This window comes from Paramormyrops kingsleyae, chromosome 13 (genome assembly GCF_048594095.1).
Source record: "Paramormyrops kingsleyae isolate MSU_618 chromosome 13, PKINGS_0.4, whole genome shotgun sequence".
NCBI lineage: Eukaryota > Metazoa > Chordata > Actinopteri > Osteoglossiformes > Mormyridae > Paramormyrops > Paramormyrops kingsleyae.
In genome coordinates, this window is record NC_132809.1 from 6,482,603 (window position 1) to 6,507,709 (window position 25,107).

The 25,107-nt window shown below is 40.2% G+C and overlaps 3 protein-coding genes across 5 annotated transcripts in view; 1 reads left to right on the plus strand and 2 right to left on the minus strand.

Moving 5' to 3' along the window:
- The window catches only part of LOC111857439 (CKLF-like MARVEL transmembrane domain-containing protein 4), a 27,045-nt gene extending 24,493 nt beyond the window's left edge, over positions 1-2,552 (minus strand). Inside the window, exons 1-2 of one of the 2 annotated variants that reach the window (XM_023838315.2) lie at positions 2,175-2,552; positions 1,696-1,881 (exon numbers count right to left, since the gene is read on the minus strand). In XM_023838315.2, coding sequence (XP_023694083.1) covers positions 1,696-1,881 — 186 coding nt within the window. In that variant the 5' untranslated portion in view covers positions 2,175-2,552. Of the gene's footprint in view, positions 1-1,695 lie in introns of both variants that reach the window. The other variant, XM_023838314.2, reaches the window with a different exon arrangement.
- Positions 2,553-3,139: 587 nt separating this feature from the next.
- LOC111857432 (cytoplasmic dynein 1 light intermediate chain 2-like) lies at positions 3,140-15,553 on the minus strand. Of its 2 annotated transcripts, none has more exons than XM_023838302.2 (13): positions 15,332-15,553; positions 14,394-14,467; positions 13,652-13,768; positions 12,991-13,221; positions 9,682-9,845; positions 8,344-8,437; positions 8,100-8,235; positions 7,781-7,892; positions 7,260-7,319; positions 6,821-6,862; positions 6,306-6,423; positions 5,915-6,037; positions 3,140-5,468 (listed from the first exon to the last, which is right to left on the minus strand). In XM_023838302.2, exons 1-13 carry the CDS (start codon positions 15,529-15,531, stop codon positions 5,452-5,454), a joined length of 1,488 nt encoding a protein of 495 aa, XP_023694070.1. In that variant the 5' UTR covers positions 15,532-15,553; the 3' UTR covers positions 3,140-5,451. The 2 variants fall into 2 exon arrangements, with proteins under 2 accessions (XP_023694070.1, XP_023694069.1); XM_023838301.2 differs by having other exon boundaries at positions 3,140-5,473; positions 15,332-15,531.
- A 2,468-nt stretch (positions 15,554-18,021) lies between these two features.
- Positions 18,022-22,492, plus strand: LOC111857434 (uncharacterized). The gene is made up of 2 exons (XM_023838303.2): positions 18,022-18,151; positions 20,582-22,492. The coding sequence occupies exon 2, from the start codon at positions 20,590-20,592 to the stop codon at positions 22,102-22,104; it is 1,515 nt and encodes a 504-aa protein (XP_023694071.1). The 5' UTR covers positions 18,022-18,151; positions 20,582-20,589; the 3' UTR covers positions 22,105-22,492.
- Positions 22,493-25,107: the final 2,615 nt, after the last annotated feature.

The following is a 25,107-nucleotide window of genomic DNA, read 5'->3' on the forward strand; positions in this document are numbered from 1 at the left end:
CATAGGCCAATACAATCTATTGAAAGAAATATTCAAAATAAATGTTTCATGGGTAAATGATTACCCAGTCTGCCGCCAGTCAATAGTGCTTTAACAAACCGAACAAGCCACAGGAAGATGATGCCAAGACAAAGACTTCCTCCAGTGGACACAAAGGAAGGAGGTCGCAGGCCCATCTTGGCAATGCGGGATCAAGTTTTCTGCCTGTAATGAACACCTGTAGCCCTGACATGACTACCTTTCAAAATGAATAGGTGTTGTGACCAGGAATATCACAGCAAATACAAAAGCTATTCTATCTATTCTGCACAAAGAGAGAGATCATCCACTATTGCAAGTAAAAATAAGATGATTTTCATCAAGAGGCCCTGTAAATTTGGGGGGGGGGGGGGGGGGGGGGGGGGAGAGAGAGTGATTCCAAGGGTCCTTGAGTGACAGGGGCCCTAAAAAATTTGGAACATAATTGGACTGGTTTGCGTTGAGGGCCCCATAAAATATGTTTTCATGGGGCCCAAACTCTCTAGTAAACGCCCATGTTTCCAGCTTATGATATTACCAAAAACATCAGCACATAGGCTGTTCAGGTTTCATTTACAAAGAAACCATTACAGAAACCTAGCGTTAGAAAGTATGTAAGACTGAATACAAATAAGTACCAATCTGACTTTTTAATCCTTGTGATAATTTATATCCTGGTCACTATGTACATTGTACGCAGTGCTTCAAGTAAATACTGAAGATCTAAACACAGTAACAAGCTATTAATTCCATGCAACGATCTAACCTTTAATCCAAACTGGTAGCCTAAAACGAACATGCCACCTCTTTCCAATGGGCAAAAAGTATTCCTGTTAACTTTAAAACACAACTATAATATACACATTATATCTGTTGACGTACTACTAGGGAATAACCAACATTTTTTCTGTCTTTTGCATGGTTCTATCTAAAATAAAAACTTTATTAGTAACTATCGGGAAACTAATCGGAAAACCTAGGCTCCCAGACTCGTGTATAACATTTCTACATTAAATTATCAGAGGAACACAGCCTAAATTATTATAAAAAAGCGAAGCAGAAATAAAAAATGTGCGCGTTCATGCATAAATGAGCCGGGGCGCTTTACATAAACAGTGCATCTATTGAATCGGATAACAAACAAGGAACTGGAACATTCTAGAGAAATACAAAACCGATCTAAACACAGAGACGCTGTTCTCAAATTCATTCTCTTTTTTATCAAGCACCAGAACGGCATCCTTGTTTTTCAAGCCTGCAATTCCACCTAGATAACAAATATCTACCACTGAAAAAGAGAAGACAGCTTTGCTCATTTTCATTTGTACAATAATGCATGCACGCTATAAAAATCAACACGCTGCATGTGCACGCTGCACGCACAGCACCTGCTTTGTTAGTCTTCACATGCTGTAGTACTCATTACTACACCACAAATAACATAAGAAATTTACAAACGAGAACGATATTGCTTCAGTGCGCGAGACTGAAACACATTTGATGAGCAACTTAATAATAATGCATGCGATATATTTTTTTCTTAAGTGTTTATTAAAATTTATTCTAAACGCTGTGGAGGAAACTGGGTCAAGAATATATTGAGAAATTTTGTGATAAGTGAAAGTGAGTGTCTGTATTTGCAAACTGACCTGACAAGCGGAGAGATGCGCCACTTACCAGCTGGAGGATTTTGAGGATGCCGACGCTGGATCTCAGATAGCCCGTGTCCCACCTGATACCGCCCAGTCGGCTCCTGGACTGCACAGGCTCCGTGGTGGGCTGATAGGGGCTGTTTGCCCCAGAGTTCATTGAAGTGTTCGAGGCCTCGCCACCAATTCCACACATCTCCTCGGTATTTCTCATCTTGACAATTCGTATGTAATATTATAAGCAATAACGCGGATATTGCTTCAATATATAGCTAATAATTACAAGCGTTACGTTAGACACAAACTAAAAATGACAACTGCTCGACTAAGAATAACTAATCTAGTGAGCCGTGTCGGAACAATTCTAATATTATTTTGAGCCTGAGCGATTCAATCCCGTGTTGTTCACTCCAGCACATCTACCCGAAGTGCCCGAAACCGGTGTATTAATTATATAATAATCAAACCGAAACTCGCAGCCCGGTGATAATTGATTAATTGGCTTACTTTCACTCAGCACACCCCATCGACTCATTTTCGAGCTGGAAAGGAAAGCATGCTCCTCTCATCGTTACACTTTCGCTTACAGACCCCTGTCCTTTCCTTAGCCTACACCATAGGTGGAAAAACGTGACGTAGCTTTCATTGGAGCGTTACACTCTGGAGGCTATGGCCGAAATGCCGATCGCGCTCCGCTGTGTCGCTCCAGGAGTCAGTCCCCGCCCCGTCGGTCACTCGCTTCCAGCTTCCCCCAAGGAGGAAATGCGCACTAAGGCAGGAGTCCAACCCAAACCAGTTGCAAACGTCTCGGTCCAACAAATCCAGAGGCGTCACACTTCCGCATGCTCCTCCAAACCCCCTTCCTCTTAAAGGGATGCAAAGCATACCAAACCGGAAGTACAGCCACTGGAGCGTCCTGAAACCGAAACGCTCATTGAAGGACCCGGAAGATTGAAGGCAATGGGAATCCGCAATTATAATTACATAAATACAGTTTTGCATGCTGTAGGAAATTCAATTCGACAGTCGGCGAAACAAGTTATCCACGGTAACGGCGTTTTGAGATCGTAACATGGATTGAAAGACGATGAAAGAATTAACTGTAATTGTCTCCCGATTCGTTATCCTATTGGTCTGAGAAAAACACGGGCATTAATGATCGGGGGGGGGGGGGGGGGGGTTACCTCCCCAGTAATCAAAACCAACCAATGCAACCCCCCTGGACCCCTCTTAAATGGGTGGAGACTTCAACCCCGCAATACTCAACCCAAAGTTGCCCTTGGTGAAAACTCAGACACGTTTGCATGTTGTGTAGCAAATGCCGTCCAGTATGGACATAGGACATTACCAAATAAAAAATAAATAAAATACCTGTAGTGCGGAATCAGCTATATTGGAACCGGGATCTACGTACATACTTGAAATACTTAAAAAACTTAATACTAAAAAAAAGGTGCAAATTTTCATTTAAGCAGCATGTAAGATTTAGTTTATTGGAGCCAAACATACATATTTATGGTAAGCAGACTTCTTTCCATGTAATATTAAACTGTCACTGGAAATTATATGCAATTCAACATTCAATATGAAGAATTTTGGTGGGGGAAGCACCAGCTATAGCCTCTTTGGAATATAGGGAAGCAGGATTTGAGTCCGAGGACAAGACTGCTGCCTAATTCCTGCAGACAGATGCCTTAAACTACACAGTGGTTCAGACAACAGTATTGCAAGATGAAATATGGAGAAGTGGAAAGCCTATGTGACAAGTCAATGAAATATGACAATAATGACAATGAAGGGATGGCAGACATTTTACAAAAATTCTTTACCAAAACCCTAGGAATTCAAAGGTTGAAATCGCTGTAATATTTTACAAAACTCAAACAGTTTTCTAAAGTTTGTTTTTAATACACAGGCCTTGTTTAATCATTATGAATACAGCATTAGGTCAAACATAAGTTTACAGTGCTGTTTAAAGTAAGTAAATAGCACTTACTCAGCAGAAATGGCTAGAGTGTCTTAAGGCTGATTTGTCTACCTCAGAAGATCAAAGCTGTGGCGTTTTTTTTTTTTTTTTTTTATTATTCACTGCTATTCATTAACCACCAATACTAGGTACTAGCATAGTTATTTTGCCTTTACCAGCTAAACAGATGGGAAATGACCAAATACTGAAAAAAGTGATCTTTGGTTGATCCAATTCTTTTCTTTTAAAGCACTAGTACATTTAATGTCTTGTATTCAGGCAGTTATAAGTCTTGCATGTTGGTTCACTACAGTGGTGAAACTGATGTAATGTTAATAGTTGAAAAGCAAAAAAAAAAAAAAAACTGTCAACGATTTCCTGTAAAGCTGATATCTTAAAGATTCATACCAAGGTGGTTGTGAAAAGGTGGTACCCAGCCCAGAGCTCACCCACTGCACACATATGCAGACATCACCATCAAAATTATACATCGGAAATTTCTAACTGCTATACCAACTCACCATCAACAATTGCAAAGAGGTCAGACTTAAAATCCCCATGAAGTGCTTCGTGTAGACGATGGGAATGTTTTAGCATCTAACAATGACAAAAATCACGTGATTGACTACAATTATGCCACTGACTGATCAATTTGGCCACAGTGTTCGCTGATGCGAGAGAGGGCTGTTCTCAATGAGGAACGCGCTATCATTCTGGAAACCTGTAGAAACAGTCACTTCATTTCAATTTATTCCACCTTTTTGTTAGAAAAACAAAAAACAAAAGGGCATTCTGCCTATTGCTCAGAGATTCAGACCTTTTCATACAGGCACTGGCAATGAGAAATTCATTATAAACAATAAGCAAAAGGCCAAAAGTCTATAGTACAAAACCATAAATACAAATTTGGAAAAGTGGCAAAAAAGTGTACTGTAATAAATGTTCTTAGTAGGCAAGCACCTCTACAATGAAAAACTGTTCAACACATCAGGCACTTGGAGTTATAGCAAGTAAGGGTCCCTACCCACCCAACTCTGTAGCCAAAAGGTCTGCTTTAAATACAACCTGACTTACCAAACCTGACAGATTTTTTTAAATATCTGAAATTTGTATTCATAATTTCAAAATAACCACATTTTATACAGTGACTGATGTAATAGATTGCTTATATTTACAGATTTCAAAACAAAAATGGTGTCATTACTGTCTAGCAGTGGTCTGGATTTAAACAGCATAACCCTCAAAGTCCTACCAGCCAATATGTTCATCACATTAGTGTTATGATGTCAGGCTAGTTTAACATCTCGAGTAGCCGCAAGGTTTCTCTTTTAAACATTTGGTGCTGTGAACTGGATTTATTTTTAATATGATTTCTGTATGCATCGAACGAAATTGTCAAATTACTCAGACCAAAATGAAGGCTCTTTTCATTCCCAATTAGAGAGTACATTTTGGGTCTGTTGGAATGCACTCAAACACTGGAGTTGAGCCATCTCCCCAGGCCGAGGCACATTTTGAAACGAGCCTTGTACATCCGTAGTCCTACCTTTATACTCCACATCTTCCACTTTCACCTTCCTCTTCCCACCACAAGAAAAACAGACCTGATCGTGGTATCTCATCATTAGACCATCATCATCTGCTGTTCATTGATACGCATTGGGAATTTGGTCATTTGCATTTTTTTGTTTCAGCATGTATTGTAGCATTTTCAATGGACGACCCTGTGGGTGAGATCACGCCTCATTCTCCGCTGTTGTGTTAGCCGTTACCATGGAGTCTGGTTTGCGAGTCATTCTGTCCAACTCTGCCTGAACATCAGTCAAAACTGGCTTCTGCCCTTAAAAGAAACAAAAGAACAGTAATTTTATTTGGGGGTTGCATGAAGGCCTGCATCACAAACAAAGCAAATCATGTTTGCATGCATGGCATTAAATGTAAATTCACACTTAAATCACACTCTTCACATATCCACATTATTAAAATACCCAGAACGTGTGCCTGTTCTATACTGATGAAAAAATGTCCATTTCCCCCTGACAATCTCTGCATCAGTTTGTCCCAACAGTTCATCCCAAGCTCTATAAATAAGTAACAACCACCGAGTCAAAAGGCGGCAGGAGAAACACCATTTATCATGGCATAAATCCAGGTTAATGAGGAAGCAGAAGATAAAATACCAGATATGAGCAGGGGGAAGAGACCAGTAGGCACAGAAGAGCAGGGAGAGCAGGGGGAAGAGACCAGTAGGCAGAGCACATGGTTGAGAAGAGCATCTCACCGGTTTTCTTGACTGAGCTCTGGACGGCTCCCCCACCAGCACCAGGGCTTCCAGGGGACCCAGTCTTCTTACTCAGCAGGCTGTTGAAGAAGTTGGCCAGGACACCCTCATTTGCAGCAGCACCTTGGAAGATGTGGGGGAGGGGGCATTCAACAGATTGTGGTTAGAAAAGGGCTACCATTCATAGAAATCAAATATGATTTCTACCAATTCATCTTGATGTTATGTAGACATTATCTACATTCTGCAAATCTAGTGCATATGACATGTTAATGAATCACCACAAACCCCACCAGAAAAGGCGATTCGCTGATAGTACCTGTATACCAGGCATTCACAGGAGTTCCACCACAAAACACATTTCTACATTCGCACTTAAAAAAGGCCCTACCTTTCATATTTGGGTCAGGTTTTTTGACAGTCGTCATGGGCGAAACACTGGCAACGTTGGCAGGTCCTGCCCAACCGGCGGGCCGGGGTGACGTTGACACAGGTCGAGCGGGCGATTCCTGTTACAGAAAGAGTGAACTGCCCTCTTTAAACATCTGCCAGGATTTTGACCTGCTAACAGCATTCATTAAATGACATGCTTCATCAGTTTCACATTCACAAAAAAATATATATCATACTATCTGAAGGGTGATGTACATGACCACCAAATTCACCAGAAGGGACCAAAAATGTATCACATAAACCAACCAACTTTTTATATGAATGTTATGACTAAGCTTTTACAAATCAAAAGACAAAATTTCCCCCTGGAATCAATAAAGTCAATCGTAAATCGTAATAGCGAAAGGTGAGAAACCCATATTGAGGCAATGACTGACCCCACCACTTTAAAGCAGTAATATTATAATGAACTGTGTACGACACAGGAGTAGCATTTGTGCTGGTATTACTCACCGTTCCTCTTGTTAGAGTGGCCGGCTGTTTTGCCAATAGCGACTGCAACAGGAGGGGTGATAAAAACACAACAAATTAATGAACTGTATAAACATTTTTCTAATGGGATCCACAAAAAAAAAAAAAAAAACGACCGGATTCTCTATTGCTATGGCGGGGGCTCTGTGGGACAGAGCATGTGCCAATGTTATGGGTTCAAATCTTATATCCGGAAGCATAACCATTTTACTGCTGGGCACCAAAAACTGTTTGAAGGGCAATGGAAAAATGGCTGACCCTACATTGTGAGCCCAAGGCTCACTCTCTCACCTATGTTTGTCTCTCTCTTAGGAGAACAAGAGGGGACATGCGAAAATGAAGGAATTCGTAAGTACTTCTACATGTACAATGGTGAATGAGATGTCATCATCATTAGTGATATTCCCTGGCCTCTACTCACCTGCTGCTTCATGAGGAATACCTGGTCATCTTCTGCATTCACCTCTTTATCATGAACCAACTGGATTGATACAGGATGGGAGGAGGGAGACGGATGGAGGCAGTTAACACAGTAAGAAAGTATCAGAAATCCTGATCCTGAATATGTAGAATATGAAAAACAGTCATTAAAACACTAGTTATGAAAATCAGAACTATGTGCAGGTGTTGGCTTTGCACAAATACATAAGGTAAAGAGCACACACTGATTACAGCTCGTGCCGCACTCGCCACACAACAAACCACCTCAGGGATGAAAACCTAAGTGCAGCTGTGTGGCAGGTGATACCTCAGCACCACACAAGTCCAAATGGTACAGTGTGAGTTTTTTCCAGTGGCTGGAGTGCCGATCCTGCCACCAACCCCCAAATTTCCCTGTAAGTTGGAGGACCTCCTTACATGCAGTATGTGAAAAAAAATCTGTAGACTAGCTACTAGCCTTTATGATGCTATGAGTGGGAAAATTTATAAAAGGTCCATTACCTTTCTGACTGGAGGTTTCACAATAAAATCTTCAAAGGGATCATCCACTTTAACCATGTTGAAATTTTCATGCAAAATACCGATTTTCTTCTCATTATCCCAACCAGTTGGACTATGGAAGAAGGGAGAATTAAATTAATTAAAAACAGAATAAATCCTTATAGCTAGTGGTCCAATTGATCCTGTATTTCCAATTGTTTGCAGTGTTAATGGAAAAACTGATAACTAACAACTCGGCCACATTTATCATGATTTAAACCAAGTTTTACACTGTAAAGCAGGGGCACTTGAAACCCAGAAGGAAAGATAAGCCACTCACATGAAGACAGCATCCTTCTCCACCACCAAAGCAGGTGTGGAGAACTGGAAGCCATATAGTCTGTGGACAATATATTTATAGAGAAGGTCTAGGTTCTTCTCCTCTTTGACAGAAGTATAAATCAAGGCAGCTCCGTCTATAGGGCTTGATTAAGGGCAGATTCACAATGGAATTTCAAGAGCGTGAAGGGGAAGTGGTTTATTAAGAGATGGGAAAGCCAGTGTGGCTGACTATGAAAGGATACAGCGAAGGCAGAAACGTCGAATGTGGGACTGAATGAAGTCAAAGTGCTCCTCTCTGTAGTCATGCTCCTTCTCCAAAACACTCACTGTGTCACACTGAGAACAAAGAGCACAATTACTTACAACAGAAAACTCAGATGCAGGTCATACCTTTCTAACAAAGAAAAAGATTCCTTCCTGCTGCTCTGGGACAGTTCCACTCTCTGATCATGTCTGAATAACCACAGAACGATTACAAGACCAGCTAACACTTCCTGAATTTAAAGGCACCAGTGGCGGAAAGTTCAGGTCCAGAAAGTCCAAATCCAGACCAAGGTTTTATTTCAACCAGCCAGTAGAATACCCTGTGACTGTGACCTTTAGCCTCAACCGGTGGGTTGAAACAAAACCTTTGGTCTGGATTTGTACAAGGCCTTACCCTGAAGATCAGCATATTTCTTTTTTTTTTATTTTTTTTTATCGCCCATGCCTTACAAAAGTAGTTACTGCAAACACAAAAGAACTCAGAAACTTTGAAAGACAGGAATGGATATCCTCCAAGCAGTGGAAACCATTCCAACACACTGTTGTACAGGACATATCATGCATGTGAAAAAGCACATGAGAAGTCAGAATAACTAGTGGATAATATAAACTTATAAACTTTTAGTACAAACCCCGCACATACACATACATTTGATCAATTTTAGCATCCCCAACAGTAGCTGCTTATCTGCCGTGTCCCAGTCTCTTGTAAGTCACTTCGTATTGTCTCGTATTGTCTCTTGTCTGTGTCTTTTTGCTTTGTCATCATTGTCGGATGACACAAGGTGGCACTATTTTTGCCTCCTGTATGCTTGTTATTTGTTTTATGTTGCATTTGAGGTTTTTGTATGTTATGAGCCCCCCCATCTACGTGTGATAAAAAAGTGAATGTAAGCATTTATTCTTTTTTTTTTGTATACATGTTGTAATTAAACATAAAGTTGTCCTCCGAAGAGGGGGGGGTGGTGGTGGGCAAAAAAAAAAGAATATATAGTGGAATATTTCTTTGCTTGAAGCAGCTACCATGGAAAAGTTTGGAAACTGAATAAAGGATAATATTCATCACGATAATTGTTGCCTTTCAGGCACAACTGGTAGCAGACATCAGAAAAGAGGGATGATCAGGCAACAAATCATGAAAACCACAGACCAGAGGACACAAAGAATCGGTTGTAATTTTAAGCAAAAAATATTACAGCCCAAGAGCCATTGGGACACAGCAAACCTATTTCTAACTACGGGTTCAAAACATCTATGGAATGTCCTGATAAGAAGTGAATCTCAAAACTTTAAGATCGGAAGGCTACTTGACTCACCTTTGTGCAAACTACTAGCACAGGAACACCCAGATTGTGCGTTAATACATTCTCCCCTAGTGGCAACACCACTGTCTCATCTGTCCCGCTGGAAGGGATCCGTCTCTGTGGCGAGCCTAGGGGGGCCTCCTCAGGTCCTGTGTACTCCTGAAAGTCCTTCACCACTGGGAACAGACAGACAGGAATGACTTTCACTGATCAAATATACGGAAGGCACTCATCACTGCAAACCTATGAAATGCTGCCTAAAGTTCCTAGTAGTCTTTACTTTCCTTCATTGATACTGTGGTTAAGTCAACAGCATGTTTGTGAAGTACTATTTGCCACACTTGAGGACAAGAGAATCTGGTAAATAAATGGTCGAACGATAAATTTGAGCCATGATAATTGGGCAGCAGCCAGTTTCATAAAGGAAATTTTCTGTGCTGTAGTATAATTCTAGCAGAAACTAGACATCATTCACAGAATGCACTGCTTATTCAAACACGCAAACACAGTCAAGCAGACAGCTCAATTCACAGCCCAATGCAGAGCTAACCTGTCAGAAGCCTACCCCACAGACACTCAAATACTCCTGTGATGCACCTCGACAATGAAACAAAAGCTGTCTTGTATAGCCTACACATCAGTCCCAAGCTCCTTTTCTGAAATGGTTTCATACTTGTCCAAGGAGAACAGCTGGCAACTGGAGGATGATTACATCTCTTTGCTGTTGAAAACTGGTCCTCGCATCTCTGCCAGTACATTCCACGCAGCAGGTAAGAACTTTCAGGACAGATCACTAGGCTTTTTTCAGCACAACTGGACTGAATGCTACTTCTCTACTGCCTGTCATGTCTCTCACAGGAGGAAAAAAATAACCCAAGCAGGTGCTCAACACAGAAACAGAACATTATCTTCTGGGGGGCCCACACTGTATAATTTATCAGGAAGCACCAGCCTTTTTAGAGCAAGAAATGCATAAAACTTGACATGCTACAGCAAGGGAACTCGTAGTCTTACTATTTTAACGTGGGAAGAGAGCTGAATGAATGTGCTCTGTGTGACAGCTGTATGGTAATAAGCTCAGACATCTGGCAATACAGGGTATTTTTAAATAAAATAAAAAATAAAATTTGTCTAGAAGCTTCTAAAACTCCCTAACGTTCACATAGCTGATTCTGCATTTTGAGATCACAGCCCCACATCTGAAACAACCTGGGAAGATCATATTTCCTTTAGGTCTCCAACAACACTGAAAAGGTCCGGAATATGCCAACGCTCATAATTTGTGGCTGCCAGAGTCAGTCTGAGAATACAATGATGGCTGCCCCAGAATTGGTAACGTGACGGGTCCCCACTAAGTGCCGACACTGGTTCCAATGAAACCGAGGGCTTTGATAGAGGCTGCAGCTGCTGAGACATCACTTCCAGTGCTAAGCAGAGTTTACCAGTTATGTGTAGCTGCCACATATCAAACAGAACCTTAGCAGGACAGCTGAGAGCCTGGTGGAATGGCATTCACAGGGACTGCTTCACAAAAGGGAGACTACAATTAGTACTACAATAGGCTTTCTGCTAGAACCACATTAGCATGGGAGCGGAGAGCCTGGTGGAATGGCTTTCACAAGGCTGCTTCACAGGGTCACTTCCTACATTCCTATTTTGATTCAATCAAATGAAAAACTGGGAACTGATAAACTGAGAGAAAAACTGTCAAGGTCCATGGTTCCCATAATACTAATGTTCTTATTACACAAATAAAACTTCTTGGGTTAAAACATGACAAATCACTTGACTGGTACTTAAAATCAAAGTTAGATCACATGGTTCCTGGCTGACTGCCCAGCAAAAACACTGTTTTAAAACCCATGACTTTTGCGTTAAAAGTAAAGCAAAAGAAGGCTAAGTATCTATGAGCCCCAAGTCTTTCACAGCCTGAGCAGGGTGGAAACAAAGCAGATAGCAATTCATCTTTTACAGTTTTTCCATTTTTCTCTATACAGAGGGAATTTGCAAAGTAATGACAGGTTACTATAAGTACAACAGAACATTCCGACAGCAAAGTTTTATAATGCTAAGCATCAAGTGCATAAATTTATAACCTGTATTACATGTTGAAATGGAAGCCAAAAACTTCATATAGTTACAAAACAAACATACATGACACACGTTAAGGGTAGAGTTGAAGATTTGATTTACACACAGGGATGAGTAAGTGTCAGTTCATAAAAAGCACATGATCTCCAGAATTTTAACGATGTCACAACTTACACACAAAACATGAGTCTGGTCTGAGATTAAACAGCCTTAATGACAGTTTCCTCCTCCCTACTTAGTTTTGGGCAGTGCTAGAATGACCCCCCCCCCCTTCCTCCCTCATATCTTCCTCCACACTGTGACCCTGGTGTCAAGAAACATGATGCAACTCCCTGCAAGAGCAGCAAACTGGATCCGGTCCCTTTGTTTCGCTGTCTCCCCGTACAATGACGTCACTCTCCATCCCCCGCTCGCCCACACAACCCCCCTTCTCCAGAGGAGGGCGCCAAGCTGCTGCAGTCACAGTGTCACTTACGAGCTTGACCCTATTTCAAGTCCTTACACATGTTTGTTGCTGCAGGAAGCCAAAGATGTCTGGCTTATCAGCCAAAAAGCAGGAGTGCTTTCCTACAGACCCCAGAGACACATTAGTAAGTGGAAGGTACCGGCTCCAGCAGACATTTTCCATGGCCCTTCTTAAGCTGTCATCTAATCTCGATATTCGGCATTTTAAAACAAGGAACCGATTTAAACTCAACAACGGACACTTCACCACCACACTTCCTCTTTCTATCCTCACACACTGATGGAATTTTCCAACAACATATAAGTAAAAATCCCATGTTTTTTTTGCTTTTTTTTTTTTTAAAAACCATGGTTCTGTGTAATTATTCAAAACAGCTGAAACGTACTTCCACAGCTGTTTTAGTTACTCATTTTGAGTTTAAATGGCCCTTGGTGACTTTTTCAACTTTCTATGATGAATTTAACTGGAAAATGTTTGCGTTAAACCCTGGCTGTGTGTTAAACCACAGTCTGATATTAAGAATACCACATATTACATAGGATGTAAAAATAAATGTCAAAACAAATCCTAAGGGCCGTGTTTCAGCATTAAATACAGTAAAATACTGACACTGTAGTGCAGTATTCAAGTACTTTGCCTATGGGTAATTATACAAGCATTTCCATTTCTATTGTGGGTGTTATTTAAGTACCTTGGCTTCATTAGCACAGACCTAGTGTTCTCATTCACCAGGTTAATAACCAAAACAGCAATGCAAGACTCACACTTCTGTTCCAGCTCCTTCAGCTCCTCTGGTGGGATCCTGAGCTTGTCCACCTGGTCACGGAGGACACTGGCCCACTTCTGAAGGGACTCCATGATGTTCCATGGGCGAGACATATCCACCACAAACATGGCCAGGGTGTCCCTCAAGGACTCCGCTGATGCAGCAAATTTCAACAGACCTTTATGATAGAGGTCACCATCCAAGATCCACACATTACAACGCGTCAGATCTGTAAGTCACAGAAATTCAAACACACACTCAATCTCAGAAAGTAACATTCAATGTGCAAACTCTGTTTTATACCATACTGCTCAAAACCAAAGAGGTATCCATCATTTAGATAAGACCATTAAATGGATGCCGAAGACCAGACTTCACTTTCCAAAAAAAAAAAAAACACAACACTAAAATAATTCTGTACTACTGCATATGACTCATCAGGATGGTTTTTCAACCAGCAAAATCAACTGCCATTGTTATTTCAGAATTGAAGACTTATTTCAGAAATGTAGTATTGAAGACTTATCACTCAAACTCATGAATACATTAGATTGCTTCCACAAGTTAAATGCTCACTGCAAAGTCAAAGCATCCTGCATATTATTCTATTCTGGCATTAAAAGCACACACCTCCAAGACAGGCAGACGCTTAAACCTACCATCTCTGTCTTCATCGTGGACATTCAGGTACAAGTACTCAAGTCCTCTTCCTTTTTTATTGTGCTCGGCACCCTGGAGTTTTGCCATAAGGGTTGTCTTTCCTGAACCATCTTCTCCTGAAAACCAAGTACAGAAAACCAGTCATTTTAAGACTGGAAAAGGCTTTAACGTCCTCCTTCTTGCTTTCTTTTGAGGCACACATACAGGCGTGAGAGTGAAGTTTGGAGACAGTGCCTAGGGTCAGCATGGGCCCCCCAGCAGTTTTGGGGGTTAAGAGCCTTACAAAAGGGCCAAACAGTAATACAATAAAATAACCATCATGGCCATGCAAAGACTTCTTGAGAAGTGGGTGCTCAAAGTTTTAAAAGGGGGGCACTCAGTACCTTTAAAGCTTATGCACAAAATCACATTAAATAGTTTGGTGATCAGGCACCTCCAATGCGTTCCCATTCACAATCAGTAGTTTTAAATAATATGATCCTTCTTTTGTCCGATATTATTTATAGAATTAAAAAAAATATATTTCATATCACTCACCTTGAACTAAACTAAAATTTACAGAATTACAGAATCTTGTCTCATTAATATATGGCAAATATACTGATGTACCAAAACAATGCATTTTGCCACATATTACAATGACATTTCCTGTGAATGCAGGGGTCCAAGAAAAACTGGTAATAACACTGCACAGGTAGACACAGTACACAAATTCACATGCAGCGTTACAGCACTACTCACCGAAAACTAAAATATTTTTCCCAGATGGTAATTTCGAGCTGGAGCGGGTAGAGACGTCGCTGAGAATGGAGTGCCTACAGCGGGAACACTGTTATTGTCACACAGACTTCTGCAAAAAAAAGTATCAGTTACAGAGGCCAAAATAATTGACCTCCGTTTAGAAACCAACCTCTGAAATCAATTCTTCTGAAATGACATCTCTTATTTGCATCTTTTAATACTGTCAATTTTGGCCGAGATCTATGGATTTGTTGCTGTAACGCCTCCAATTTCCCTCTGGATCAATAAAAGTTCTGTTTACCTCTCTATACGTCTCTCTTTCCATCTAGTTCTTCATCTACATTTATATCCTTGTATATCATCCATCTATTCAATACAGGCTTTGTTCGGGCTCAGCGTGCTAGCTGTCAATAGCGTTAGCATCACGTTATCGACAGGCCAGGAATCACCACATGCCGGTAAACCAATCTCAGAATTATGCTTTTTAAATTCCCATAAAAGGTGATCGCACTGATAATTAACAAGCGCTTAAATCCCGTATGTAGCTAATTTTGCCATCTATTTCTGTGGGAAGTGTCCACAATTTTTGGTTAAACCGCCGCTTTCCATAGAAGGGTGCGCTGACAGCAGGTTACAGCCCAGAACAGACTCATGCAGGCAGCGACCGCTGCGAAATGGGGCCCGTCAGCTATCACGTACATTTCTGAAGCTGTGGAGACATTGTTGTTCCGATATTAAAACACAACACCGTGTTGGTCGTGGGTTACTAAATCCAGCCAAATAACGTAAACTAGCCGAATTAGACACTGTTTTGAAGGGAGTGCGGCCAGCCCCTCGGCCAAGATGCATCAGAATTTTGAACCAGGACAAGCACAGAAGGTAAAGTACATTATGCACAAACAATAAAACGAACAGCTGTAAATCAGATTTGTACGTACCATAGGTTCTGCCCTTCCTCGTCTTCGTTGTTATTTTCCTTCCTATCTGTAGCCCCAGCAGTGCAGAACGGTTTCTTCGTTATTACGGGCGCCATTTTGTTTCTGCATCCACAAAGAGAGGCGGCAACTGGGCGCCCAAGGACCCCGGCAATGTGCACTTCAGCATTTCTGTCAGGCTCCTCCCAGCCGCCGCATCCCATTCTGACTTGTTATCTAACGTGTCTGCACTTGCACTGATTTGGAAAATTTACGAAGCATACAATCGTTGAATTCAGACTTCATAATTTGGATCAGGAGATAAACTAGACAGCTCCACCTGTATCGCATAACCGAGAATGATGTCATCACCCTGAAAGGACAGTATACAAACTACGGGACTTAAAAAAAAAAACTACCGGACTTAAAAGTCATTTATGGTCCAGTTTACTGGCAAACCTGTCAATAAATCAGTGTCTGTGTGTCAGCTGGGCGCATTAAATATTTCAGTATTGTTTTTATCACAATCATTTACCGTATCCGATATAATCAAAAACTAAAATATAAAATAACAATAAACACCTGTAAACAAGTAGAAATATGTAAAATAAAACAAATTGGGTTTATTGTCCTATGTTAGTATGAAAAAGGGACACAGCTTTAAAAACAGTAAAGATATTGCACACAATCTACTTATAGGCCTACTAAAAGTCTTAGTAAATGATAAAACCACTAATATAGTTATTTGCAAAAGGAAATCAGTAATCAATTTAGATCAAATACAATATGAAACCATTACATATGTTATATTTATTAAACACGGGAGCTAAGAAAAAACTAAATGATATATCCAGTCTAAATGTTTAGTGTTGTTTTTCTCATTCACAGACCAAAGGCATCACTTATTCCACCAGTTCAGCTCAACAGCGCACCGCTCGATTGTGCAGAGGAATAATTAACAGACTTTGCCAGGCAAAACCATAACCCAGAGTCATGACCCAAACTCACAGCCCTGCAGCTATCAGATGAAAGTGAAACCAACTCAGCCACATGGCCATCAAGTGCTTGTTATGAAATGTATCACGATGGGCCTCACTTACCAATAGAGTCAGTATCCATTCGTAAGCACTGCAAGTTATTTGCTACACTGAAACATAAGCAATACAACAAACAAAGAGATGCAGACTTTTTGAGCTATCAGAAAAATGGTGTTAGATTTTCAGATGTATAGCTAGATGAGTTATATTTTCTTGCTCCAATTGGTGAATCAGAATAGTGTTTTTTTATTAAATCTAGCTGTCCTGCCTCTTTAACTGTGTAGTGCATTTAATACATTGTCAGAAAGTATTTGTATGTTTGCCAGTTTGATTAAATTGAAGACGTAATTTGTAAGCTACAAAAGTATTTGAAAAAGTATTTAACATAATATTAAATATATTTTAAAAATATTTAACATATTTTACTCTGCTTGGCTCTGTAACATGACAGTATTAGCTAGATACAATTATTAATGATTGGTTGTCAAAATTGGAAAGTGGATGTTGTAACCACCAAAAAGAGGTGAGAGAGCAAGATATTGCAATTGAATATTGTATTGTATATACATGGGGATATGCTTTGAAAAAGACCACTAGAATAAAGTCATAAAGCAGAGGACTTTGTGGATTGGTTCTTTATTTGTTTTTACAACACAGGTTGTGCATCAATTACTCATAACAACCAGATAATAAATAAATAAATATTTTAATAACCATAAAATATGTATGCATCAAAAGCTATATTAACTAAACTGTATTGGTAAAAAAAAAAGAAGAGATATTTTAAGTGCTTCAGTATGTATTGTGGAGATTATGCTTTTCTAGGGTCGACCTTCTGTAAAACCACTATTTCACAGTTTTAACACTAGAGGGCACTCTATCCATAATAAACTACACGCGTAACGTTCTTGATATCTCCGACTATGTATATTTATATTGATATATTATAGATTTAAAAAGCATGTAATTTGAGGAAGGGTAAGTTTACCTCCCTCTGACAGCTGTCAATAAATAGCCTAAATATAAAATTTATTGAGTATGGTCTATAATTGGGTCACGTTTTATACGTCTGTGAAAGAAATCTTCAAAGCACCGGGGACTATCCATCCATCCATTGTCCAACCCGCTTATCCTACTGGTATGTCAGTATGTCTTTGGACCGTGGTGGGGGAAACCGGAGTACCCGGAGGAAACCCCACGACAACACAAGTGCAGTGCACCACCATGCCGCCCCCATCACCGGGGACTACTTAAAAAAATTATCGTGAATCCACAACTGCAATGGCAGCGCCACTAATTTTACCACTCCGTATAGTTTAGATGAATAATTTACGAACAATCACTTTAAAGTTTTTAGACCCTTTGTACGTTTAATTTTGCCACCATTCTAGAACAACCACACGTTTGAATAATATAGTCACTACCTTGGATGTACAAAAGAAAACTATTATATTACAATAGGCTACACTCTTGAGTAAAGGAGTCAGAATAAAGTTGAGCATCTGGATCATAATTCCCAAAAAGGGAAAAAGCTTGCTGTAGAAAGGCATTGGATCGGTGAGGACACGGATAATTACTGATGGGTTTCTATAATGGTGAATTTGTCCAGGGAGGGGCCAAGGGGTGGGAGTTGCCTATAACAAAATCCGCATAGCCCTGGAAGAGTGTACCTCTGGGAGTGAATAGGAATGAGTGCAGCTGTGAGTCGCCAGCTTGATCCTTGCTCAGTCCTGCAGGGAGGTAGACAGGACCGCCGACTTTTCTGTGCCACTCTGGATTTTAAAGTCTCATTTAAGAAGGAAAACAGGTTGGTTTGTTTTACAAGGTGTGGTTTCTCAAATTACATTTAGAATATATTGAGTATATTGAGAAATTTTTGGCAACGCGTGGTGTGATAACGGTGCGAGTAAAGAGAGAAAAAAATGATCAGATAATGAGAGGAGAGGATCGCATCGCTCCTTTGTTCTCGTGCTGTACATGTGCTCTTTTTTTTAAGAAAAGTGCAAATGTTACCATCCAGGGATTCATCACAGAATGTTCTCTTCAATAATAAGTTTATACAACATAACGGGTATTTCTCGGACATTTCTGCGAAAAAAATCAGAAAAAAGATCAGCTTTCTAGTGTCTGATGGAGCAAACCGAAGGTGTGGTTCTTTGACAGAACATTAAGTCACAATATATTGAGGAATAATGACAATGAAGTTAAATGGGGAAATGGTTTTTGTTTAGTGGCTTTTAATAGGCTTTATTTATATGCTTTAAACTAAAAGGTCTGGTCACTGCAAGTTATTTTAAGAGTATTTCAATGTAATTTATCGTTAAATGACTGGATTCTCATGCCACTTTTTGTAAACCATTAGCGTCGTTAAATTTGGATTTATTATTAACAACGAGCTCATACCTGATATTTTTGCTCAGTTTGTTTGTTCACTCGATCGATCCTAAACGTAGTTGAAAATTTGGGAAGCATTTGAAGGTTGCTCTAGATATGGTTTTGGATGGAATGGGGAGGGGCGGGGATGGTGACAGGGAGCTTATTGTGGACCTGTGAATGTATTCATTATATTCAGCCTTGAGATCTAGCGCTTGATTAAAATCAGTGATCAGAACAACATACCCTCATTATCCAGAGATCTAGTTTAAGGGTTAATCATTGTTGTTGAAATTTGTTTGAGATATCACACTTTACTTCCTGCACTACCTGCCCCACCGCAGGCATCGAAATGTAACGTGATGGAATTTCCTGTGCTTCCCTTTGGATTTAAGAAATCGATTAATTTTTTTCATTTGGATTACAACAGTGCTAAAAATAATTTGTATTTACCTGTTTCATTCTTTTTTCATTGTTATCAGGTAGCCTATATAAGCAGTAGCAGTCTACTGTTGTCGTAAGAGTTCAGCACATTAAAGTAGTAAAATGTACTTCGTGTTCATTTCCTAGGCGCGATTGGCATTTCGCTTCACAAATACGTAGGCCTATAGTTACTCTCCTGGCACCTTTATGCCACATTCTTTTTTAGAACTCTCTTAAATTCTTTTCATATTTGGATTTTAAACACGTTTTTGTGTAGGCCTATCTCATTTTTCAAATTTTACAAACGTTTATTACAAATAATTTATGACTATGGAGCAACGCTGTGGCTCATTGCTTCCAAAAGAACCATGGTAGTTTAAACCTAGTGTCTGATCGAGTTAACCCTGGTACAACGGCTCACCGCTTCCTCTTGACTGCAGTACTAAGGACAGTTCCTTTGGTAATTACGGGGAATTGCAGGTTTAATGATTTTGCCTAAAATAATTATGCGATCTATTTGCCTAAAGGGAAAATAGGCTCATTAATTTAATTGACTGGATAATTTTATTAAAATACTGAATATTAATATGTTAAATGTTAAAATCCACGTTCCCTAATTAAAAAAGTTCATATTAACCTAGCTAAACTGAACATAGAAACACTAGATGTCTTCTTTCTTAAGTTCAACTAATTATTATTAGGCTATTATTAATTATTATTAATTTAATAATAAAAATATTATTTAATCATGGGTTGACATTTGCCAAGAAAAAAAGTAAGATCGAGTATGCTGTGTATAAGATTTAACGTGTTTTTGTGGCGTGTTTAAATGTGTATTTCACTGTGCAAATGTGACGTGTGTAACAAAAGTCAACCGACACCTCATTCTTTGTCAATTTAGCGTTTTTTCTTGACCTTCTCTTAGTCTCATTTACTTTAAACTTTATGACATTTTATAAAGTTAGTGATACATATAAGTCTAGCCAAGTATGTCATTACGCAAATGCAAACCAACATGGTGATTTAATCATATTGCTGTCACAGTGATTCATAGTTTTCTGCTTAAATGTATTTTTAATCTTATCACTGGACCTACAGTGTTTTTACAATGTTTTCATATTGCACATACAATCCACCTTAAGGTTTCAATGGACATACTTCCCTTTGGCAATTAAGCAGAATTTTATACAGTAATAAGTATCTTCCGTAACTTCTTGTGCAGTTCAAAGTTACAGTGATTTTGGACCCTATCGCAGATCCAGAGAGGCAGGGGACACTGAGAATAGGGCATTTATGAATACAGGGCACATTAAGCAGTGTAAAGATTAACTTTTACAACAAAATACACAATAAATTTGAGGGTGTTGCTTTCATTAGGTATATGCTTAGCATTGGCTGCTGCATATATATCATGCAATTAATCAATTGTGGTTTAATTTAGGAGGCAATATGGGAGGTAAGCTGACCAAGAGGAAGAAGGGCTACAATGTGAATGACCCAAAAGACCAGAAGGAGGAGGCTGCAGGGAGACACACCGGGAAGCAAAATGAGGAAGACACTTCAATGACATTTAAACTAAAGTCAGAGTCTGAAGCTTCAGGTTCTTCCAGCACCGTCGTGGATACTACTGCAGTTGAGAAAGCTGCAGTGGAGGCTAACAGAACATCACAGGAAACAAATCCACCAGAAGAGGCAGCTCCTGATGCATCTCCAAAGGAAGTAGAGGAAGCATCAGCAGGAGGAGAAACTGCACCCCTCACAGTAAATGAAGAGCCAAAGGCTGCAGAAGCATCTGCAGCAACTGAACTGAGCTCTCAGGCCAAGAATCCAGGACCAGAGGTCTCCGGGACAAACGAGAAAGAAGTTTTTGCTGAACCTCAACAATCAAGTGAGTCATCTCCACCAGAAAGTCAAGATGTCCAAAGCAGACCTGAGGCAGCAGGAGGCTCCATCACATCAGCAACGGACGTGACAATCGAAGAATCCCAGGATTCTGAGAATGAAATTTTTGCAAAAGCCACAGAAAAAAAGATATCATGCACTGAGTCAACAGCACAGGACCCAGACCCAGGGTCTGTTAACCAGGTACAAAGAGATTCTGCTGACCTGGAACAGCCTGGAACATCCAGCACTGCAATCAACTTGATTTCCAAGCCAGATTTAGAATCACCCAAAGATCCCACAACATTGGCTGTAGCTCCAGAAATTAGTCTGGGAGAATGTCGTTCATCTGCCCTTGATGATCCCTCCGAGATTTCAGCAATGGCCACGGATACGTCAGTGCACCACAAACCCTGTGTTCCAGAATTGGAAAGCACTTCCCAAGGCTTGCGTGTTCCTGAAGATGCTACTGTTGATTCCAAAGTAAGTGAGGTGGTAGAGGCTGAAGGAAACCCAGTACCAGAGGAAGCAGAGAATATACAGGAGGCTCCCATTTTCCAAGTCAGTCCAACACTTGACAAGGCCGAAGGTCAAAGCGAAAGCACTAAAGACACTGAGACAGAAGCCACCTTAACAGCCAATGGTACTCCTCAGACCGCTGTTTCCGAGTCATGTACCCCTGTTGATGAAAAGATGGAGGAAACAGGTATGCTGGAAAACGTGGTCAATAGTCCCACAGAGGGGAGCTCTGAAGCAGGTGAAAACCACCTGTATGATCATTCAGAAGGGGCGAGCACAGAGGCCATAATCACAGCTAGTCCTTCTGAGGACATAGCTCTGGGTGTGAAGGTGAAGCATGAGAACGGTGAGGTAGAGGACGTCAGGTGCTCCACGCCTGAGCTAAGCAGCCCGTGTCTGGAACAGGCTGACAAGCCAGCTGCTGACAAACCCACCAAAATACAGCAGGAGTGTGTTGGCGGCATCAGCAAGTACCTCGAAAACTCAAATGAGGCCGAGGATGGTGAAATCCTGCAGGAGACACTGGGAGTTCCTGATGCTTCTCAGGCCCTTGAGCTCGTTTGAAAGAGTAGCAGATCAACCTGATAATTTACTCATTTTAATTCAGTCTTAAGAAAATTTACAGGTCTGTTATAGTGGTTCAGGCAAGAGAAAAACATTAAAGAAAACATGGATTAACGGCTGGAAAATAAGTACTTGCTCCTGTATCTTTTACCTACGTGGTAATTCATAATCAGAAATGTCCAAATAGAATGATGATGATGGGCAGTTTGCTGTGTGCTTAAACTGGCTTAGCATAGCATACAACATTAATAGTAATGATAGTAACAATAGTCTGGTCTTTAACTTAGTGATGAATGAACAGTTTAAACTTTGTGTGTCTTTTCATAAACAAAACAAAATCACAATGGCATTGTTTTGAAAATAAAGCTTTACTACAGTTAAAATTTGACTCCTTGGTTTATCTTCTTAAAAGCAATGAAGTATGTAACTGGATTGATTATCAAGTTACCCAGCATCTACCATTCAGTTCTGAAAAAGCATGAGTACACAGTGTGATACCCCTATATCTAAACTACATTGTAACCTTTTAACAAGAACGGGCTCAGCCTGTTCACAGTAGGAAAAATGTTCAGGGCTAAAAGCAGTGCTTCTGTGGGCTACTTTGTCTTTTTTTGATTAGCCGCTATCGTGTGTGACAACTACCAACATAGCGACATGAGAAATGTGTTGGGGTACACAGGTGGGATGGGATGCCAGTCCACCACAGGGCACATACTTACAATGGGAAATTTGGAGGTAGCGATTAGCCACACTGCACGTCATTGGACTAGGAGGAAACCTGCCAGTACGCGGCAACTGGCCAGAACAGGAGCCTAGTTTTTCAGTGATGTCAAGGATGCTGCACAGGATGCTGTGCTCCCTGTCCCAGTGAGTCACCTTCAGCTCCCCATCCACACAGACAGAGACTGACTCACGGCGCTTGAATGACAGACAATGCAGAGGAATGTGCTTCAGACTGTCAGCCCTTAAATGATGCCAATGTATAAATGAAAAGAGCACCAGAGCGTAATAATGATACCACATGATAAAGCATTTATCATAAGTATGACATTTAAACGTTTAACATTTTATTTGGTGAAAAGACAACAGTGTGTGCTTGTCCACCTACATGTACACTACATAGATGTATGTTCATGTACAGACTGTAGAGTGCAGTTTATACTGAAAATGTTCCCGTTGCTGCCCCATGCTGTCCTTTGTCCCTTGTTGTCCTGGCTCCCTACTTGTGTACCTGTTGCATTGTACAAATAGGTGGCCCTTCAATATTTAATTAGAAATGGATAAAAGTAATACCTTTCCTTATTTAGCTGTTTAAAATTGAATTTTCCCCTAAATAAAACACTGTATAATTTACTATTTTCCTTTGGATGTGTTTTGAAAATATTAACTATGCACACAATTAATTTCACTAAGCCTGCCGTCTTAATAAACCATGACAGACATTTTAATAGCTGCAATACTAGCAAACACTGTAGAGTATTATACCAACATTAATGGTAAAACCATAGTGATTTCTTTGCTTAATAGCCAAGCAGAAGATGTGCTCCTTAAAATTTGCAGCATTGAAGAGATACTTTTTTAAATGAGTTGGCCTTGATTGATTGCTATATCTTTTCATAAATGGGGTGTGGAAGTTGTACTCTGGGATGTGTAGGATGTCCAGAAAAAATGCCCGCTTATGGAAATCGCCCAACACCTCCCCCCTTATCCCCCAACACCTAAATGGTGTAAGTGGCCAAAATTCAGAGGAATCCCATAGCACTGACACTAATGGTATTATAAAGCATCAGCAAAGATACATCCTTTGCAATCGGATTTTTGGAGTCTTGGCACTGCCTGAAAGTCGGTGAGGACTTAAATGTCTAATGATTGCCAAAATGTACAATGTTTCCAAGAAGTAAATGTGCCGTAATGGTTATTGTTGCCTTTTGAAGCCATTTATACATGACAGCAAATGAAATTAATCTTTCCTAATTATGGAAACAGAGGCTGGAGGCCATTAACAAGTCTGGAGAGAATGAAAACCCCAAAAATCAAATCAACCTCTGTGGGTATTTAAGTCTGTCTGCGATGACCTTGGCTTGCAAGACGGCCATGATCACATGCCTATGTCACGGCTTGGGGTTACATAAAAATACGGAGAAGCTGTTGCAGTGAATTATTTATAAATCACATAAAGGGTAGAGGGACAGAGAGAATGAAAGGCTATTTTCTGGGGTGGATACCCAACCCCCCCAGCTGCGCGATGGTAATGTACAACAGTCCATTCGCAGACTGTTGCGCAGACGCCAAAAGCCGTGTCCTATCATAGCAGGCAAAAATACAGGCAGTTGTGGGACCATACACTAGATGATGGCCAATCTGTTCCTCATCCTGAGTTCATAATAACACTTGCCAGGTTTCCGATGATAGAACCCCAGACAAATCTTTGTGACGATCAAGGAATATGCCTTTGCTCTCACTGCAGAAATATAAAAGAAGTTTTTAAGCAGAGAAAGAAGGCTTTGAGGAAAAGTCAGGTTTTCAACTGCCATCTTGTTTAAAAAAAATAATATGTTTATGGATCCAATTGTCCTCATACTAGACCATCAGAAAAGAAGAACAAAAAAGTTACAATACAACATAATACAACAGCTAAAATTATAAAGCTGCCGTTTTCTAATAACAGCTAATATTTATTCAACAGTTTACTATTTCTCGCGATGCATCTGATGCAGATTAAGGTGTCAGAGTTATGATAAAAAGACTGCTCTTTCACACCATGGATATTCTGTATGTGGTTCTGTCCACAAAAGGAATACATTTACTGTAGCAATATTGAATATGATAACATTGCCCTGAGGTTGTCAGCTGAAGTATCCTCTATTCTTACAGATTTTACAACCAGGCAAACTGACAATATTCATAACTAAAGTCAACCATGCAGAAAACAAGATTTTGAGAAATCTACATTAACACACAAAATAGAAACCTTGAAGATTAAAGAAATACCATTTATCTAAT

Excerpts from the sequence above, each read along its gene's own strand:
- LOC111857432 (XM_023838301.2), bottom strand. The coding sequence starts at position 15,531 with ATGGGATGCGGCGGCTGGGAGGAGCCTGACAGAAATGCTGAAGTGCAC. Across the intron at positions 9,846-12,990 it reads GAAGGAGCTGGAACAGAAGT|TGGTGAAGGACTTTCAGGAG; the intron begins GTGAGTCTTGCA and ends GTCTGTTCCCAG. Across the intron at positions 6,863-7,259 it reads TATTCCTCATGAAGCAGCAG|TCGCTATTGGCAAAACAGCC; the intron begins GTGAGTAGAGGC and ends CTCCTGTTGCAG.
- LOC111857434 (XM_023838303.2), top strand. The coding sequence starts at position 20,590 with ATGGGAGGTAAGCTGACCAAGAGGAAGAAGGGCTACAATGTGAATGAC.